General features: G+C 40.0%; 1 protein-coding gene across 9 annotated transcripts in view; it reads left to right on the top strand.

The window, feature by feature from the left end:
• NCOA6 (nuclear receptor coactivator 6) overlaps positions 1-21,795 on the top strand; it is a 99,363-nt gene that overhangs the window by 59,694 nt on the left and 17,874 nt on the right. For 7 of the 9 annotated variants that reach the window (XM_068565540.1, XM_068565539.1, XM_068565545.1 and 4 more), the window contains 6 exons: positions 5,410-5,538; positions 6,101-6,949; positions 8,993-9,139; positions 11,652-12,768; positions 15,302-15,423; positions 18,570-21,524. In XM_068565540.1, the coding sequence (XP_068421641.1) occupies positions 5,410-5,538; positions 6,101-6,949; positions 8,993-9,139; positions 11,652-12,768; positions 15,302-15,423; positions 18,570-21,524 (5,319 nt within the window). The remainder of the gene's footprint in view (positions 1-5,409; positions 5,539-6,100; positions 6,950-8,992; positions 9,140-11,651; positions 12,769-15,301; positions 15,424-18,569; positions 21,525-21,795) is intronic. The other 2 variants (XM_068565546.1, XM_068565547.1) reach the window with 2 other exon arrangements.

Here is a 21,795-nt window from a genome sequence, read left to right on the forward strand (position 1 = left end):
TCCAGACATTTCCAAATACCCCTTTGGGGACGAAATTGCTCCCAGTTGTGAATCATGGCTCTAGTCCAGATTCCCACATAGTGCTGGAATGTATTCTATAGTATCTCTACTAAGCATGTAGCCAGCATGTGCTTAAACATTTCTGAGGATAGGAAGCTGATTGTAGACTAAGAAAACCTGTTTCTTCTTATCTCCTAAGAACTTTCTCACTGTCTAATTACCATCTTCGAAAAATGGGTTGGGGTTCCTCAGAAATAAATGCATTTTTTTTATTAATTAATTTTTTTTTATACAGCAGGTTCTTATTATTTATCTATTTTTTTATTTTTTTATAAAGCAGGTTCATATCAGTCATCAATTTTATACACATCAGTGTATACATGTCAATCCCAATCTCCCAATTCATCACACCTCCACCCCCACCCCCCTGCCGCTTTCCCCCCTTGGTGTCCATACATTTGTTCTCTACATCTGTGTCTCAATTTCTGCCCTGCAAACCAGTACAAACAAATCCATTTTTAACAGATAAACATTTACCTAATTGCCCTTTCCCAACTACAAAACACCTGAAAATGCTGGATGAAATATAACATTTAATGCACAGCTGAGCTTGTAAGACAGTAAGGGAAATCCCCAGGGCAAGAAAGAAGTCAAAGAAGAACATTTGAATAGCAGTAAACAAATGAGGAGATGCTGCAGGGGCTAAGAAATTTGAGTTTTAGTGGCCAAGAGGGATAAAATTTGAAGCCTTGCCTTGGGTCCACATAAAGAAGTTAGAATTAGGAATCCTTCATGAAGCCAGGATTTTCAGTACAATGTAGATTAGAAAATTTTCACTCTCTGGCACAAGGAGACAAATGCAAAACTTGTCTCTCTTGGTCTGGGCTCTAGCTAAGGAGTGGGGGAAAGGGTTTTTGTAGAATTGTCTTCTCTATCCTTATGCATGTTGGACATTTAATGTATTATTGAAATGACCCAGGTACAGCTAAGCTAAGTTATTAAGTGGTCCTAAAGTGGTAGTAATTGTTGAAGCTTTCACCCCAAACCATTGCAGATTTCTCATAAAGCCTACTCCAAATTCATAAAATTTAGAGTCCCTCCCTCCAGAATTCTAGATAATAGGAATATCAGCATGTTTAAAATTATGAAAATTCTAAGAAGAGGACAAGACGCTATCAAAACACAAAGAGAATTTGGGGGGAAAACAGAACTTATAGAAATTTAAAAATTTTTGAAGTGAATAACTTATGCAGCAAATTAGACACAGCTGAATTACAAGGTGAGTTTGAAGAAATTACCCAGAATACAGCAGACAATAAGAGATGGAAATATGAAAGAGGTCAAGAGAAGTGAAGGATAAAATGAAAAAGTTGAATGTGTATCTGAAAAGAGTTCCAGAAGAAGATAAAGAAATTGAGGAGGGACAATAGTGAAAGAGAGAATGGCTGAAATTTTTCCAGAATTGATGAAAGACATGAGTCCTCAGATTCAGAAGTCCAGTAATTATGAGCCCTACAAATAAAAATAAATTCACATCTAGGCACAAAATTGTAAAACTACAGAGCATGAAAAACAAAGAGAATGTTAAAAGCAACTCAAAATGAAAGACCAGTTATTTACAAAGGGAAGATTATCAGACCCACAGCTAATTTCTCAGTGGCAACATTGGAAGCCATGAAACATTAGAATAATATTTTCAAAGTGATGAGAAAATTATTAACAGCCCAGAATTTTAAACAAAGCTATAGTATCAAGAGTAGTATGAACTAAAGACCTTTTTAAAGAGACTAAGAGAATTTACCATTAACAGACCCTTGCTAATTGAACTGCCCAAGGATGTACTTCAGGAAGAAGAAAATTGAACCTAAGATGGAAGAAATAAGAGCTAAGAAGGAATGGTGAGCTAAATAATTGGTAAACATGGGGTAAATCTAAATAAGCATTGACTTATTTAGTAATAATGATGATCATATATGGTCTTTAGACAGTAAGTCAGATATGTCTGTTGACATTTTTAAAATATCACTAAAATAATAGAAATAGAATGTATAGCTTCTAAACTAGTAGTGGGGGCGGGTAGAAAGGAAGGGCATGATGAAAAAATCAATACAATAAAATTCAGGAGAAGTAGGAAAACAGCATAGAAAAAGAAGGGTAAAAAGCAGTGGTATCAAAAAGTGATAAACCAAAATATACCAGTAATTAACAATAAATGCAAATGGATTATAAGCACTGATAAAAAGAAAGTGATTAATAGATTGAATAATAATCTCAGATTTAGCTATGTGCTCTTACAGGAATGATATAAAACATAAGGTCTCAGTTCATAGTTAAAAGGATAGAGAAAAATAGAGAATCCAGATGAATATTAACCAAGAAAAAAGGAGTATAACAATATTTTTATCAGATAAAAAGCATTACTGAGGATAAAAAGGACCACTGTATAATATAAAAGGAAGAATTCAGGAAGATAGCTAAACTTTTGTGTTCTTAATAACCTAGCCTCAAAATATGTGAGGCAAAAATGGTCAGAATTCATATAGATAGCAAATCCTAGGGGAGATTTTAACACACCTGGGTTAGTAATTGATGGATTGAGCAAAAGCTAGTAAGGATAAAGAAAGCTTGAATAATATAATTAGAATAGTTTGATATAATGGATATATTCAGAAACCATACACTAATAATTCAAGAATTCTTAATCTTTACAAGAGTAACATTTATATAAATTGACCATGTGTTATTCCCACAGCAGGTTTCAGTAAATACCAAATACTGGTAACACACAGATCATTTTCTCTGACCACAGTGCAATTAAGTCAAGTCAGTGGCCAAAAAAAAAGAAGCAGAAGAAGAAGAAGAAAAAAAAAACTGACCAACTAAAATATCCCATATTTTTAGAAATTTTAAAACATGTTCTAAATACCCAATGATTTTTTAAAAAGCAATCATTATGGACATTAGAAAATATTTAGAAGGGAATAATGAGAATGGTACATATCAAAACTTGTGAGATGTAGACGGTACAACATTTGGAAGAAAATTTGAGCCCTCAGATACTTATATTAGAGCAGAACATCAGCTGAAAATTAACAGGCCAAATGTCTGACTTAAGAATTGAGAAAAAGAACAGCAAAGTAGTAATTTAGGAGGAAGGAAATAATAAAGGTAAGAGCAGAGATAAGTAAAGTATGAATTAAAAAACCCAATGGAACAGAGCAGCAAAATCAAAAGATATTTCTTTGAAAAGACAACTAAAATTGATGATCCTGGTAAGACAAATAAATAAAAAAGAAAGAGGCACAAGCAACGTCAAGAAAGAAAAAAAGCATACACTTTAAAGGGTGTATTTTATAGTATGTGAATTATATCTTAATTTTTAAAAATATTTATTTGTTTATTTTCCTTATTTTTTTTTTGCTGCGTCGGTTCTTAGTTGCGGCACACGGGATCTTTGTTGAGGCATACGGGATCTTTTTCTTTTTTTTTTTCCATTACGGCGCGCGGTCTGCTCGGGTTTCTCTCTAGTTGCAGCACGCAGGCTTCTCTCTAGTTGTGGCGTGTGGGTTTTCTCTCTATAGTTGTGGCGTGCAGGCTGCAGAGCCTATGGGCTCTGTAGTTTGCCGCACATGGGCTCTCTCGTTGAGGCGTACGAGCTCAGTAGTTGTGGCACGCGGGCTTAGTTGCCCCGCGGCATGTGGGATCTTAGTTCCCCGACCAGGGATCGAACCCACGTCCCCTGCATTGGAAGGCAGATTCTTTACCACTGGACCACCAGGGGAGTCTCTTAATTTTAAAAAAGAATGGAAAGAAGAGTATTCCATGAATAACTTTATGCTAATAAATTTGAAAGCGTTGGCAAAGAAACAGTTTTCTGGAAAATATAATTTAAAACTGACTTAATAAGACATATCAAATGAAAAATCTATAACTACTTAAGAAATTGAAATAATCTGTCTCCCTATGAATCAATTAGTATAACCACAGGCTCAGATGATTTTACAGGTGAGTCTTACTAAATATTTAAAAGACAGATACATATATTCTTTCAGAGCATAGAAAAAGAGGAAAGATACTTTCCAGCTCATTTTGAAGTTGTTTTAATCTTGATGCTAAAATTAAAGGACAGGAAGAGAGGATAATTATAGGCTATTTTCACTTACGAGCACAGATGCTAAATCCTAGAAAGTCTAATAGTATCAGAAATTAGAGGGACTTCCCTGGCGGTCCAGTGGTTAAGACTTCACCTTCCAATGCAGGGGGTGCGGGTTCCATCTCTGGTTGGGGAGCTAAGATCCCACTTGCCTCACGACCAAAAAACCAAAGCATAAAACAGAAGCAATACTGTAGCAAATTCAATAAAGACTTTAAAAGTGGTCCACATCAAAAAAATCTTTAGGGACTTCCCTGGTGGTACAGTGGTTAAGAATCTGCCTTCCAGTGCAGGGGACACGGGTTCGACCCCTGGTCCAGGAAGATCCCACATGTCACGGAGCAACTGAGCCCGCGCACGACAACTACTGAAGCCCACGCACTTAGAGCCTGTGCTCCGCAACAAGAGAAGCCACCGCAATGAGAAACCTGTGCACCGCAATGAAGAGTAGCCCCCGCTCGCTGCAACTAGAGAAAGCCCGTGCACAGCAGTGAAGACCCAAATCAGCCAAAAATAAATAAACAAACAACTAAATAAGTAAAATACTTGAAAAAAAACTTTAAAAAAAATTTTTTTAAATAAAAAGAAATTAGAAAGATGTGGAGCAAAAGGAGTTCTCAGACTGCTAGTAAGAGTATAAACTGGCATAACCGCTTTTGAGTGCAGTTTACCAATATCTAGTAAAATTGAAGGTGCTTATACTTTAAAACCTAGCAATTTTAAGTATATAGTCTAAAGACACTCTTACCTGTCTGTGGAGTACAGGACAAATACATGACACTGCAAAATTCTAAGGATGAAAAGTTAGTATTCATCAGCAGGAGAATGGATTTATCAGTTCCATAAAATGGGGCACTATTGTAGCAGCCAAGATGGATGAATCTCAGAAAATAATATTAAGTGAGAAGGGAAACTGAAGAAGAATACATATAGAACGGTGTCACTTATACAAAGATTAAAAGCATACAAAAAATGTAATGCAGTTTATGTATGTAGGAAAGATAAACATGCATGGAACTGTTAACCCCAGATATAAGATAAGAAGGAGGGAATGGAATGAGATTGGGAAGGAGGAGGCAGCTTCTGGTGTATCTGCATATATATCTGAAGGAGGCAGGGTAGAATGTGTAGATTTAAATAAGGTAGATGGTGGTATAAAAATTTTCCATACCTTCTTATATTTTTGAAATATTTCATTAAAAACAAACATTGTGCCAATGCCAGTACTCTATTCTAGGGATTTTTTCTTTCTCTAGGATTAATAAGGATGACCAGCCCTGCCACTGTTATGATACCCCAGGGTGGAAATGTGTCATCTTCCATGATGGCACCAGGCCCCAATTCAGAACTGCAGCCCAGGACTCCTCGCCCTGCTTCTCAGTCAGGTACTGACCTCCAATCTTTGAGAATTGAAGAGGCTGAACTCCCTGCACAGATCATTACAAAATTCACCTCTCTCTGATGCCAGATTCCTAACTGCGCAGCTTAAATGCTGTCTTCTATGTAAAATCTGCCCTAGTTTCTTCAAGCTGAAAGTCATCATTTCCTTCTCAGAATTTCTTCTCAGAATTTCTCATTATTCTTATCATTATTCTTATTCCTAAAAATCTATTCCTTGGCCTACTTAGTCCTGCCACTCCATGACCGAGAATTCTGTATTTGTTTTGTTTTCTTATAGTTCCTCAGAATATGCTTTGGAGAGTACTGCTCTCCACATTTTATGTTTGGCTCTTATATCCACTTAGAATCATAAGCTCTTTCTAGACAACATTCATCTTTCTGTCATCTCGGCAGTTGCTTTGCATTATAGCAAGTGCTCACAAACGTTTCATTGAATGATCCCAGAAGATTTTACTCTATATTGACAGCATTGCCAAGACTGTAGGATTGCTGAAGGATCTAGGTTGCAGTAAGTTAATTATTGCTTTGTTGACTGTCTTTAAACAGATGCAATGGATCCACTCCTCTCTGGGCTCCATATACAGCAGCAAAGTCATCCCTCAGGATCTTTAGCTCCCCCGCACCACCCAATGCAGCCCGTCCCTGTGAACAGACAGATAAACCCAGCTAATTTTCCCCAGCTGCAGCCGCAGCCACAGCAACAGCAGCCACAGCAGCAGCAGCTGCAGACAAGACCCCCACAGCAACATCAGCAGCAGCAGCCACAGGGAATTCGACCCCAGTTTACTGCCCCAGCTCAGGTGCCTGTTCCTCCAGGCTGGAACCAGCTGCCTTCGGGAGCCCTTCAGCCTCCTCCAGCCCAGAGTTCTCTGGGCACAATGACTGCAAATCAAGGGTGGAAGAAGGCTCCCTTGCCTGGCCCAATGCAACAGCAACTCCAGGCAAGACCATCCTTAGCCACGGTACAGACACCTTCCCACCCTCCCCCTCCGTATCCCTTTGGCAGCCAGCAAGCTTCACAAGCCCATACAAACTTTCCTCAGATGAGCAACCCAGGCCAGTTCACAGCTCCTCAGATGAAGAGCTTGCAGGGAGGGCCCTCTAGGGTCCCAGCCCCCCTGCAGCAGCCCCACCTCACCAACAAGTCTCCTGCCTCCTCACCCTCCTCCTTCCAGCAGGGATCCCCTGCATCCTCCCCAACGGTTAACCAAACTCAGCAGCAGATGGGACCAAGGCCACCTCAAAATAACCCACTTCCCCAGGGATTTCAGCAGCCCGTCAGCTCTCCGGGTCGGAATCCTATGGTTCAACAGGGAAACGTGCCACCTAACTTCATGGTGATGCAGCAGCAACCACCAAATCAGGGGCCACAGAGTTTACATCCAGGCCTAGGAGGTGAGGAACACTGAAGCTATTTGTGTTGGTAAATTTACTAGAGATAGATCTTAGCAGAACTTCAATTTTTAGAGTTAATGGAGGGAGTGAAATAAGGATGTAATTACTTGGTTTTGTGGATATAGTGGTGACACTTGATATGACTTAGTTAACTTGATACATTATGCAGCATCTTACTGGTTATGTTTAAGCTAGCCCTCTGGATAAAAATGCAGGTAAAATTCAATATAGAGATGTTCATTTTGTTTTTCAAAATATTTTTGCTTGATCTTCTACTAGTAAATTAAAACGTCCAGAAGAAACAGGATTTTATTAACAGCTTAAGCTGCTCAGCTGTTGAAAACATTAAGATTATGCAATAGAGCAAAAATGAAAAGATAAGAATAGGGTTTTGTTGGGGAAAAGGCCCTTCTGATTTTCAATTTTGATAATCCTAGTTAGTAAAATAGCATGGTGTTTGTTAAATTTGATTAAAGTATAAAGGGGAATAAGTTCAGAAATCATTGACTTTTATAGTTTTATAATGCCAATGCCTGCTCCTTAGAGAGGGAATTCCACCAGTTATACCTAAAGGAGATTTATTTATTTATTTTGTAAGGTGCCTCTTGTATGAAGAAAAAGCAATGGAGCTTAATGTGTGAGAGGTAAAACGATTACAGTAAAACTTATCCATCTCCATGTTTATTATTTATTCTTATTAATCATTGATCTAGTGCACATGAATGTGCTTGGAGCTTTTCAGTAAGGTATAGAGAGTAATACCGTCATCTGATAAACATACCCCCCACCAAAAGACACCCATTGCCTACCCAGAAAAAAACCCTTGCATCTTTAGTGCAACATAGCAAAGGCATGTTCCCATGATTTCTGGTGAAATTAAGTTACTCATCAGTCTTTTCACTCTCTTGTAATTACTTTTACTGACATGCAGGCTGTAATATTTGAATCCTAAGAAGTTTTTAGAAAGTGCAAGAATGTTTCGGCTCCAAACTTCACTGTTCTGGGCATCTAGCCTTGGATCAGTGGAAGCTGGGTAGTCCCTCCTGCAAATGTGATTACTGATTTAATTACAATGGAAGCATGCAAATGGGGACTTGTCACTGCTAAAGAAAGGACAAATGCATATTTGTCTACAGAGCGTTTTTCAGGACATTGAAAATTTGGCCCTTAAATAAATGGACTAATACAAAAAAATTTTAAGTGAGCTTAGGTCTTAATGCTTTTCATAGAGCAAGTGATGTGCTCACCTAGGTGATCTGGCCACATCTAGGCCTATGTTATAAACTATGAGTGGGTTCTGAGATTCTCCTTATTACAGATTTGTTTTCTGAAATTAAACCTTCCTATAAAAGAAAATACTACTTTATTAGTAAGATTGCAGCAGAGTATGGTTTTTGGTACCATAGCTGTCAGTATTTCAGCAAACCTTTGGAGGGGAAGGTGTAATGATAAATTTAATATACCCTCACTTTGACGCTCCTGTGAATTGTTTCTGATCTCTGATCTCTTCCAAAGAGACAAGCACAATATTGGGCAGAAATTTTCCACAAAGGAAATTATCATCCATTTCCCTCAATGGAAAAAAAAAAATCACCTATGTATGCTTAATATCAGGACCCAGGTCTTTGTTTTATAGTAGTTCTTATCAGTTTGTGTGAATATGAGAGAATTTAGCATATTCCTTTGGTACCTGTGTTAAAGTATGTAAAGTTTTGGGGTCCGTTGTATTACAGAAAAGTGAGCCCTAAACCTTGCTGTGACGTGGCCTCAGATCACATTTAGGGAGCAGATTGCCATCTTTTCCTTGGCATGTTCTAAGTGTAAATTTTTTAGTATTTCTTTTTCATTTTGACAATGCTCATGTAAGAGATTGTGTTGATTTTTTTAACCATCTTTCCCAACCTTATTAAAGATCCTACCAGTGTGACAGAGAGAGCTAAGCCAGTGGAGACTTCATGCAGCTCATCCTTCCTTATTCATTCCACATCTAAGCAAGAGTATAAATTTGCTAGGTAACTGCCTTACTCGTTGTTTTCTATTAAGGAATGCCTAAACGCCTCCCACCTGGCTTCTCAGCAGGACAGGCCAACCCGAACTTTATGCAAGGTCAGGTGCCTTCGACCACAGCAACTACCCCTGGGAATTCAGGAGCCCCTCAGCTGCAAGCAAATCAAAATGTCCAGCATGCAGGTTTGTTTTCTGTGATTTATTCAGCCAGCATTTATTGAACATTGTGAGGTAGGTAGACAACAAGGATATACAGAGAAGTAGAAGCCCTGGTCCTTCCCCTTAGTTTCAGACCTATAAATAATTATTCTTTCAGGGCAATAACTGATATATTGAAAGTAGGTAAAATGTCTGGAGAATCTAGAAACACCTAAAGAAAGGAGATAAAACTTGAGGTAGAGCTGGGATCAGCATTTTTTTTTTTCCTGAAAAGAACCAGATAGTAAATATTTTAGGCTTTGCAGGTTATATGTTCTCTGTTGGAACTGCATAACTTTGCTGTTGCAGCACCAAAGTAGCCATAGACGATACATAAATGAATGACCATGGCAGTGTTCCAACCTGCCTGTGTGCTACTGCAAAACTATATTCCTGAACTCTGAATTCATGTTATTTACAAACTGGCAATGGGCCTCATTTGGCCCATGGACCATAGTTTGCTGACCGCTCAGTTAGTGAAAGGGCAAAAGTTGTTTCTGGCAAAGGAGATGATAGGTACAAAGGCATGGAGGCACATGGCATTTTGAACAACTGTGGCTTTTAAAATCTCTTTATAGTTCATGTTAACATTGTATATGCTGAGTGTCTGAATTCTGTGTTGTTTGAAGACCAGGCTTTAATCAATACAGGTTAGGAGGACAAATAGTGTGGAGCAGAATGGCTAAAAAGTATTTGTAAGCAACATTGTATAAGCCCAGACTTCATGTTTCTGGTTGCTTTTAGGTGGCACATGACTAACCCTCTTACCCTTTCTCATTCAGGAAATTTGGACTGAGGTAGCACAAATATTTTCTGAACTCCGATCCCCACTTGGAGTTAGTTCAGTTATGTGGTTCCAACATTAATTGTAAATCACTAAGGAAGGAGAATAGTCTTAAACTTAAAAAAAAAAAAAACCTCTTGAAAGCTTAGAGAAGGGTAGGGCAAACTGCATGACTTCCCCTATCTGCTAATGCAAAACTATAATTCCTGAGCTATGTGAATTCATGTTTTCTATAGGAAGTTTTAAAATAGTGATAAAATCATTCATAATTCCTCCACATAAGCACAACTCTTTTATTGGTATATTTTTATATGGTGCCTTCCTCCCACATGCACGTATTGTTTTGATTTCTCTGTTTATCCCATCTAAGAGAGCTCTACTCTTGTCTGTCGTTTTCTCTTCTCCTACCCTACATTATTGCTCTTGTTAGCTTTTACTTCTTCCTGTGAAAATACTTTGTTATTTTACTCATGCCAACTAGACTCTAAGGGGTCAGGGATTTGGTCTGTCTTGTTTATTGTTGTTACCTCGGTACCAAAAATGCCTTGTACATATTAGGTACTCAATAGATAATTGTTGATTGGATGAATATACACTGGTATATTAGTGTATGTAGTATATACAGTGGTCATGGAATTCAGTTTAAGGCCAGTTTAGAAAATCTTCCTGAGGATTCAGGAAAAATCTGGATTGTATGAACAGTGGACAGTTTGTCCCCTGTCTCCTGGCTGGAGCATGGACTGGACTCATAACTTCATTGTGGCTACCACTTTTTAGTCCCCATTTAAAAATGGAAAAAAAAGGGGGAGGGATAAAATAAGCTAAAGGTTATTCTACAAAAAGGGAGAGATAATATAAGCAGTTATAGGAAAGTCCCAAAGACCCAACAATAAGTAAACACTGCAGCAAGCCAGGCAGTGTTCTTTGTCTGAATTAGAAATAATTTAGAAGAATAAAACATGTCCCATGTAGTCCACCAGGGACTGCCACAGGGGAGGGTCACTGAAGTTTTAACATCCTTTGTTGACTGTCCTCTGTCTGCAGCTTCTGAATTGTCTGTTAGTTCCACCAGAGGCTCAGCTTCCAGATCAAGATTAAATAATTTTTACCACATTGGGGCAGAGGAGACCTGTCTTTAAGAAGTATTAGCTGTTCTTTTCTTCACAGTGCAGCATCCAGATATCAATCCAGATATCACATGCATAACCTTTGAGAGTCATTATTAGTTTTCCAAGGAGCATTTTTAAATGTCTTCTCAACTTTGCTGAAGTTTTCTTAAACACTACATCACATCTTTTGTTTCCTGACTCATCTAAAGCAGAGCTTATTTCACTAGCCTACAGTGCTTTTCATAAATGTTCTTCATTTTAAGGTAGCTGCACATCATTTTTAAATAATGAGATGCTGCCTTTCTCTTTGTTTAATCTAAGAGAAAATAAACTTTATTGATCTTCAAAATGTTATCTTTAAGTTACCAAATAGGAGTAAAGAAACGGTTTCTCCTTCTCTATTGTATGGTCACTGAGAATATATGCCACAGTCACATATCCATACTATGGAAAACTCACAGAAGTATGTTAAGCACAGCACATTTGTTTATGTTGGTCAGTGGATATGAGTGAGTTGTGTTTTTCTAATAAGATAATTTGAGAATCTTAATACCAACAAGATAATAGTATTACTTTCTGAAACTGTGCCTTTTTTTTTTTAAAGGTGGTCAAGGAGCTGGTCCTCCTCAAAACCAGATGCAGGTGTCCCACGGGCCACCAAATATGATGCAGCCCAGCCTCATGGGAATTCATGGCAACATGAACAACCAACAGGCTGGTAGTTCTGGGGTTCCTCAGGTGAACCTGGGCAACATGCAAGGCCAGCCCCAGCAGGGCCCACCATCTCAGCTGATGAGCATGCACCAGCAGATCGTGCCCTCCCAGGGCCAGATGGTCCAGCAACAAGGAACCTTGAACCCTCAGAACCCTATGATCCTTTCAAGGGCCCAGCTTATGCCGCAGGGTCAGATGATGGTGAATCCTCAGAGCCAAAATCTTGGGCCCTCGCCCCAGAGGATGACCCCACCCAAGCAGATGCTTCCCCAGCAGGGCCCACAAATGATGGCACCACATAACCAGATGATGGGGCCTCAGGGGCAAGTTTTGCTTCAACAGAACCCAATGATAGAGCAGATTATGACCAATCAGATGCAGGGGAATAAGCAACAGTTTAACACTCAGAACCAATCTAATGTCATGTCGGGACCAGCACAGATAATGAGGGGACCAACTCCAAACATGCAAGGAAACATGGTGCAGTTTACGGGACAGATGTCAGGACAGATGCTGCCCCAGCAAGGGCCCGTGAACAACAGTCCATCTCAGGTTATGGGGATTCAGGGGCAGGTCTTGAGGCCACCAGGGCCCAGCCCACATATGGCCCAGCCACATGGCGATCCTGCTACTACAGCAAATAACGATGTCAGCTTGTCTCAGATGATGCCTGACGTTAGCATGCAACAAAGCAACATGGTCCCCCCCCACGTGCAGGCCATGCAGGGAAACAGTGCCTCGGGAAACCACTTCTCAGGCCATGGGATGCCTTTCAATGCACCTTTCAGTGGAGCACCCAATGGAAATCAGATGTCCTGTGGTCAGAATCCAGGCTTCCCGGTCAATAAGGATGTCACGCTAACAAGCCCATTGTTGGTCAACTTATTGCAGAGTGATATCTCTGCAGGCCATTTTGGGGTAAACAATAAGCAAAATAATACCAACGCAAATAAACCGAAGAAGAAGAAACCCCCTCGGAAGAAGAAAAATAGTCAGCAGGATCTAAAGTAGGTTGTGATAGTTTTGCCTAAAATCTTATTCATTTATTTCTATGTGAACAACTTTTTTTGATGGAAAATTTTAAACATGTATAAAATAAGAATAGTATAATGAAATTGCCCCTGCTTCAAATTATCAGCTCATAATCCATCTTGCCTTCATCCATGCTCTCCCCATTATCCTCTTGGTTATTTTAAAGCAAGTTCACTTTAAATATTTCAGTATGTACCTCTGAAAAATAAGGACAGGTTTTTGTCTTTGTTTTGTGTTTTTTATGACCACACAATACCATTAGCACACCTGGAAAAACTAATACTTCCTTCATATTCTCACATTTCCAGACAGTGTCCACATTTCCCTGATTATCTCAAATTAAGTTTTTTTACAGTTTGTTCAAATACGGAGCCAAACAAGGTTCATACATTGCAGTCAACTGATATATGTCTCTTAAGTCTGTAGTCTCCGGGGGGTTGTGGCATTCAGAGCCTGAAAGGTAGCCAGTGCTGCCACGCTGCAACTCCACAAAGCATGTCAGGTTTATAATGACTGTTGGGGAACCAGAAAGGCTGTATGTGTTTTGGAAATGAAAACCGTTTATGGAGACTCCCTTCTGTCTCTCAAATAGAAACGGTTTTTTGTACAGGTGCCTTTCCTTTAAAGGCTCTTTATCATCAGCAGCAGCTTAAAATCTCATGCTAAGATGATTGGACCTTTTAAATCAGTTACCCTTTTTGTAAAGGTGAGTTCTTTTGCAAGATTACAGCAGGAAGGGCAATTAATTTATATTACATTTCCTGAAGCTAAGCATTAATTTAAATCATATTTTTGGCCTTGATAAAATGTTTCCAAAAGGAATATTGATTAAACTAGATGTTCTGCCTTTAATTATAAAACTGAAATTCAGAGACATTTATTACCAGAAAATAGTGACTGAGGAGTGTAAAACAGGTTAATTCAAATAAATTGCTAGAACTATAGAAGAGAATAGGGGAGCTTTAGTTAAGGAAACAGAAATGTTCAAAATAAAACCAACTGCCTTTTTCTCAGCCTTCTCACAATATTTCTTTGGTTGTACTCTAGTATTATATTCACTTTTTTCTTGAATATTATGAATCAAAATTCAGTAATTGTAGATTAACAACCTGTATTTTTCCTGAATTCAGAATTAGTAACCCGTTTGGTTATCTGATTTTTCCAATAGCTCTTTCTAAGTTAAATTCTTTACTACTATCGACCTGTGTGGGAATAACATTTCTGTGGCAATATTTATTCCTCCCAGTAATCTAGGAGTAAAATTGTAGGGTTCTTCAGTTGCCATTAGTATGGATTTTTGCTGTCTGCACCAGCACTTAGGGAGATTGCTTACTTGTTGGGGCTACAGATTGTGAAAAGGGCCTTATACAGCATCAAGGCTCCTAGGAAGGGAGACAATAAGTTAAAAGTAAGAGTGCATGCTCCCAATTCTACCACTAGCTTACTGTGGAACCTTGGACCTGTTTTCTAACACCTCTGTGGGCCTTTGTTTTTTCATCCATAACATGAGGTAACTGGACCAGGTATCTGAGATATTTTTTTTAGCAATACAGTTCTTTGAAAGTAAAGGATACTGCAGAATCCTTGCCTATAATTTGAAGTGAGAGAGAAGTCATATAAGGAGCAAATTGATATAGGCATCTGCATGTGCTCAGGACCTGCTTCAGGTTCTAAATTCCCATGTGCTAGGGCTTTTAAAATGGATTTAAGGTAATGAAACTACACAGAGTACAGTGAGGTAAAATACTGTCTAAAAGTGGGTGACCAATATCAGGGCAAAGGGAGACAAAAGGTAGAAAAGAAAAGTACAGCTAAGAGTAAGATTAAAAACAAAATGAGGGCTGTGAGCACTCTGGTTCTTTGGGAATGTGGGTGTTAGTAGGTAACGTTTTTTTCTTCCCCACAAAAAATTCTAAGGTTCACCCAGGTAAAAATGAAAGCATCCCAAAGCCAATGGGGATGTCTGTTAAATAAATACACGTTCTGCAACAAAATTAATTAGCTTCTGGTATTCTCTGGCTTTCTTTGTTCTCTGAATACCATTTTCATTAGCCAATCTACAGCTTCTTGCAAGGTGTTATGAATTGTTGGAGCCACCACTGCAATATTCACAAAAAAAGAAACAATCTGGACCCCCTGGTTGAATTTGATAGCTACCCTAAAGATAATGTGGTTTCATAGGCACAGTACTTTATAATATTGATAGCCCAAACTATGATCCCTTAAAACATCTAAGGGATGGATGATTACATGAAAATCATTATATCAGAAATTTGTAGAAAACACTTTGAGTAAATAGCCATGTTATTAAATTAAGTGGATTTTAACATTTAATGAAATTGGCAGATTTTTTATGCCAAATATTGAATACTTCATCAGACTAGAGAGATGTAAATAATGCTAAGAATGATAATGCAAATAGATTTCTTCAGAAACAGGGGAGGGGTTAAGCTTAGTTTTGTGTGTAAACTATACAACTTGCTCTCAAATGTGTAATTTATCTTTTAGCACCCCAGATACTCGCCCAGCTGGTCTGGAGGAGGCTGATCAGCAGCCATTGCCTGGAGAACAAGGAATTAACTTGGACAACTCAGGCCCTAAACTGCCAGAATTTTCAAACCGACCACCAGGTGATAAAATGTTAACTAAAGTTTATATGCTTGTCATCATTTATTTACAGCATTATAAGTCTTTTTTTCAAGGAAACAATAGTATTTTATTTTGTCTATTAACTAGGCTACTTTGGTGGTTTAATGTGTCTAGTATTTGGAAACTGTGCCTTGATATTAAGTAAAAAAATTTCAGATATAACTTCTGAAGGCATATATGTGTGCATGTGTGTGTATGTATTTGTGTGTGTGTGTGTGTGTGTGTGTGTCTTTTGCTCAAATTAGTCTTCATTATTTTAGGTCTTCATAAAATCAGACTAAAATGTCAAGTGCCTCTTTATTCTTGTCAATATCAAGGTTCTAGTTGGCATCAAAATGGATTAATATTAAATGAAAAGATGTTTTCACTCTAATCCTGCTTGCCTGCCTTTCCTGCAGCCTTTCCTACTGGGGCTTTCTCAAAGCAGAGAACTACCAGGGTTTAAAATAAGATTTTTTAAATAGAACTTTTATTATGAATCTTTAAACATAAAAAATATGTAAAGAGTAATAAAACAGACACTCATGTACTTCCTACCCAGGTTAATAATAAATAGGACCAATATTGTTGAAGCCCTCTGTGTTGTATACTCCTCTGATTATAAAATAATATCATCCTCTAAATGTTGAAAATTACGTTGAAAAGGAAAAAGTCTCCTAAAATTCGTTCATTCCAACCTAGGTATTATAGAACCAAGGCCAGCTGCCACAGTGTCTCTATACCTGGTTCCTCTTGGCCTGAGTAGTGATTTGTAACTTTATTCCCCTGTGACACAGTTGAAGACACACAAGCCTGTCACTTTTAGGCCACACTTCCATGTGTATACAAAGGCTTATGTTTTGTTTCTTCCTTTCTAGTTCCTCCACCTCCTTTTTTGGCATGTAAGTGTAAGTGATGTTATTTTAGGGATAAACTTTAGTCCACCCTTAATTTATGTATTTTAAAAGTGAATCAAAAAAAAAAGTGAATTCATTATGATTTGTGTTATTTATTACAAATTTTTTGGTACACCACACTTCCCATCAGTGAGTTACAGCAGCACAATTGAGGCTGGGAGGTCACCAGTCTTTGGTGGTGGTCCAGAGGCATTATGAACAGGAAGGTGCCTTCTTCCCTCAGATACATCTGAATTCTTCTATTAAATCCCAGGGGTTCTCACACACATTATTGCTTCCTTTCTACAGTTTGAAAACTGGGAGCCTGTAGGCTGAATTTAGCCTACGATATGTTTGAATTGTCATGCAGCATCCTAAACCAAACAGAAACCTGAATTTAAATGCCTTTAGATAGAGCATCAGCTCTGCAGTTTGGCTCTGTCCACAGAACTACTACTGTCTTATACCAGCCCACTTCTCTTCTTCATTACCGGTCTGGCCCCTAAAGGCATATGAATTTTCATCCCTTGATTAATAAACTTGGTTTTTGATTATGTTATATGCACGTGTGTGTGTCCTGGCTTTCCCTCTCCACCATTCTGTCACAACAACCCCAATCTATCTTATCATTAATGCCCTTTGGACTGCTGCCTCCAGCTTCTGGAACCTTTACAGTAGCCATGCCCTTAACTGTTACTTTCGAGAGAGGCTGCTGTATTGTCTGTGCTGCTGTCTTTGGTATCTATGCTGTCTGGTGGCCTAATTTTAAAGAAAAAGTCATTTGTATCATAGCCCTGACATCAAGGCTTCTACAGAAATTACAATTCTTAACATGGGAACCTGAGTTAAACCTATAGAAATGCCATATGTAGTTGGCTTTATAAATGTAAAGAGGTTAGTTGGGCCTAAAACAAAAAAGGATTAAAAAGAAACTTCAAAACTGGATTCTGCACATTGTACTCATTGGTGCCATGTCTATCATTGGCTAGAAGACATTGATTAGCTATTAAACACAGGGTGTGACCCTGTGGCAGCAGCATTTGATAGCTGCTCTATGAAAATCTTGAGCCAACACTTCTTCTGACTGCCAGGGCCAGCTGTCCTTATGCCTGTACCTTCATAAAACTTTCCTAATGTATTTTTCATGCAACAGTGAAATAAATCTAGTTTGTGAAATTGTATTTATCCCAGTTATATGCCCGCTTTTTCCCACTGAACAACCTTTATTCTTGGTTAATGATCTTTCCATCCTTTCTGCTGATTGTGTAAGGTTTTGGTTCTAAAATGCCAAATAAAATCTTCACAAAAGAAAGAATCATTTGAGATGTTGCCTTCTAGAAATCTATAAGGCATTGTCCCTCAGAGTTCTTTTCCTGAAATTATTTTTTATTCCTGAGGGCTGTGCTTCTTGCTTATTCTTCAATTATGGATTCATAGAAAATATTTCTCCAAATAAAGTTTTACATGTAAGAAAGTAAACAGAAATTAATATTTGTAAAAAGAACTTCAGTGCCCTCATTTTATTTTCAATGTGTGTATCAGCTTCTATTAGCTCCTACTATTTATTGAACTGATTTACGTCGGAGGGGCAGTTTAATTCATTGGGTTTCCCAAAGAATTGAGCCTGAAGGATGCAGCATGGTGTGTGAAGCCAATGGATTGGAGTAATTTTAAATCCCTCTTCCTTAAGGAATTGAATCCTAGAATTTTGTATTTTACTTCTGTTGAAAGAATAAAAAGGCTATCTTCAATGCTGGCGTTTTCAACAAAACCAAGTCTTAAAAAAATTAATCTGTGCTAACAGAAAAAAAAGTGACTCTTAAATGCTTCATTCACAAGTACAATGAAATATTTACTATGCTTGCATGAGACCCCAGTGCTGGGCGGTCAGCTGTTTGCTGTTGATGGAGTTTTTCTCGTGTCATCTGAATGTTTGGCGGTATAGACTTGGCCAGTTTCAGTGCATAGCACAGTGTCTATTAGAGTCTTAGTGCAGTGATGCCTCATTCAAACCGTGAAGACTGAGGAGCTCCAGGTTCTTGATGCTTTGCTTTTTGCTTCCTTAAGCAGTGTGCCTCTTTGCTTATGTCAGAGAATGAGGGGCTGCCCCTACCCCCCTGGGAACGGGCACGTCTGAGCTGTTTGTGCACAGTCTGTGCAACCTAGATGAGTATTGCTTGGCTATACTCTAAAGGTAGCCAAGCTTTTCTTGCTGAAAATCTAACTTCCCTGATTTTGGGGGCTCGTTTTAGGTTATCCTTCTCAACCAGTTGAACAGAGGCCACTTCAGCAGATGCCTCCTCAGCTCATGCAGCATGTGGCGCCCCCACCCCAGCCACCACAGCAGCAGCCGCCGCCGCAGCAGCCGCCGCCCCCCAGTCAGCCACAGTCTCAGCAGCAGCAGCAGCAGCAAATGATGATGATGCTCATGATGCAGCAGGACCCCAAATCAGTTAGGCTTCCAGTCTCCCAGAGCGTCCATCCCCCAAGGGGCCCCCTGAATCCGGACTCCCAGAGAATGCCCATGCAACAGAGTGGCAGTGTGCCTGTCATGGTCAGTTTGCAAGGACCTGCCTCCGTGCCGCCATCACCTGATAAGCAAAGAATGCCAATGCCTGTGAATACTCCTTTGGGAAGCAATTCAAGGAAAATGGTATACCAGGAGAACCCCCAGAATCCTTCCAGCTCACCACTGGGAGAGATGTCTTCGCTCCCTGAAGCAAGTGGCAGTGAAGTACCATCTGTCTCAGGAGGCCCAAATAACATGCCTTCACATTTAGTGGTTTCCCAGAATCAGTTAATGATGACAGGGCCAAAACCTGGACCATCACCCCTTGCAACAACTCAAGGTGCAACTCCCCAGCAGCCTCCTGTAAATTCCCTGCCCAGCTCTCACGGCCACCACTTTCCAAATGTGGCTGCCCCAACCCAAACATCTAGGCCTAAAACACCAAACAGAGCCAGCCCCAGACCCTATTATCCTCAGACACCCAACAACCGCCCTCCCAGCACAGAACCTTCAGAAATCAGTCTATCACCAGAAAGACTCAATGCCTCCATAGCAGGACTCTTCCCCCCACAGATTAATATTCCTTTACCTCCCAGGCCAAATTTAAACAGAGGCTTTGATCAACAGGGCCTAAATCCAACAACTTTGAAGGCGATCGGGCAAGCACCTTCAAATCTTACCATGAATAATCCTTCCAATTTTGCTGCCCCACAGACTCACAAATTAGATTCTGTGGTGGTGAATTCTGGAAAGCAGTCTAATTCTGGAGCAACAAAACGGGCAAGTCCAAGCAACAGTCGCAGGTCTAGTCCTGGGTCAAGTAGGAAAACCACCCCAAGTCCAGGGAGACAAAATTCAAAAGCCCCTAAACTTACTCTTGCCTCTCAAACAAATACAACCTTGTTGCAAAATGTGGAGTTGCCAAGAAACGTATTGGTCAGTCCTACTCCTTTGGCCAATCCCCCCGTACCTGGGAGCTTCCCTAACAACAGCGGGCTGAATCCTCAGAATCCTACCATGCCTGTGGCTGCAATAGGCGGTGTTCTTGAGGATAACAAGGAGAGCTTGACTATGCCTCAGGACAGCGATTGCCAGAATTCCCAGGGTAGGAAGGAGCAGGTAAACGTTGAGCTAAAAGCAGTCCCTGCCCAAGAAGTTAAAATGGTCCCTGAAGATCAATCCAAAAAGGATGGGCAACCTTCGGATACTAACAAACTTCCCAGTGTCGAAGAGAACAAAAATTTGGTGTCTCCTGCTATGAGGGAAGCACCAACATCGTTAAGTCAACTTCTTGACAACTCTGGAGCTCCTAATGTGACCATTAAACCCCCTGGGCTTACAGATCTGGAAGTAACACCTCCAGTAGTTTCTGGAGAGGACCTGAAAAAAGCATCTGTCATTCCCACACTGCAGGATTCGTCTTCTAAAGAACCCTCTAATTCCCTAAATTTACCTCACAGTAACGAGCCGTGTTCAACCCTTGTGCATCCAGAATTGAGTGAGGTCAGTTCTAATGTTGCACCAAGCATCCCTCAAGTAATGTCAAGACCTGTCAGCTCTTCCTCCATTTCCACTCCTTTGCCCCCAAATCAGATAACTGTTTTTGTAACTTCCAATCCCATCACAACTTCAGCTAACACATCAGCAGCTCTGCCAACTCACCTGCAGTCTGCATTAATGTCAACAGTTGTCACAATGCCCAATGTGGGTAGCAAGGTTATGGTTTCTGAGGGACAGTCAGCTGCTCAGTCAAATGCCCGGCCTCAGTTCATTACACCTGTCTTTATCAATTCATCCTCAATAATTCAGGTTATGAAAGGATCACAGCCAAGCACAATTCCTGCAACCCCACTGACAACCAACTCTGGCTTGATGCCTCCCTCTGTTGCAGTCGTTGGCCCTTTACACATACCTCAGAATATAAAATTTTCTTCTGCTCCTGTACTGCCTAATGCCCCCTCCAGTAGTCCTGCTGCAAACATACAGACAGGTCGACCCTTGGTCCTTAACTCACGAGCCACCCCTGTTCAGCTTCCTTCCCCACCTTGTACAACTTCTCCAGTTGTCCCTCCTCATCCCCCTGTCCAGCAAGTAAAAGAACTGAATCCAGAGGAGACTAGTCCTCAGGTGAGCACCTCAGCAGATCAGAGCACTCTGCCCTCTTCACAGTCAACCACAGTGGTTTCTCCCCTTTTGACCAATAGTCCAGGCTCCTCTGTCAACCGGCGAAGCCCAGTCTCATCTAGTAAGGGCAAAGGAAAAGTGGACAAAATCGGCCAGATTTTGCTGACCAAGGCGTGTAAAAAAGTTACAGGCTCTCTTGAGAAAGGGGAAGAACAATATGGTGCAGATGGAGAAACTGAAGGCCAAGGGCTAGAGACCACAGCTCCAGGGCTCATGGGAACAGAGCAGTTATCCACAGAGCTGGACAGTAAAACCCCAACACCCCCAGCACCCACTCTGCTAAAAATGACCTCTAGCCCTGTGGGCCCAGGCTCCGCCTCAACAGGACCCAGCTTACCTGGCAGTACTCTCCCCACCAATGTACGCTCAATAGTAACCACTCTGGTACCCTCTGAGCTCATCTCCGCGGCGCCGACCACAAAAAACAATCATATTGGCATAGCATCTGAGCCACTTGCAGGTGGCCTAGTGGAGGAGAAGGTGGGATCTCATCCAGAGCTTCTACCCAGCATAGGTATGTACTTGGCGCCTGGCATCATCTCGTGTCAATTTTTGATGACCTATCCCACAAGAGAAAGCATGACTCCTTTTCTACTTGGAGGAAGAAGAATGGGCTAAATGGCAATAGTGATGGTTTCATTTATTTGAAGTACGTTGGGAAATAATACTTTCCTTTTAAAATCCCACGTTGTTTACATTCATTAATATGGTTCTCTCTCAGCTCCTAAAATAATCATATACCTTTTATTTACATAACATTTTTCATTTTACAAAGAAGCATTTTC

This window comes from Eschrichtius robustus, chromosome 16 (assembly GCF_028021215.1).
Source record: "Eschrichtius robustus isolate mEscRob2 chromosome 16, mEscRob2.pri, whole genome shotgun sequence".
Taxonomy (NCBI): domain Eukaryota; kingdom Metazoa; phylum Chordata; class Mammalia; order Artiodactyla; family Eschrichtiidae; genus Eschrichtius; species Eschrichtius robustus.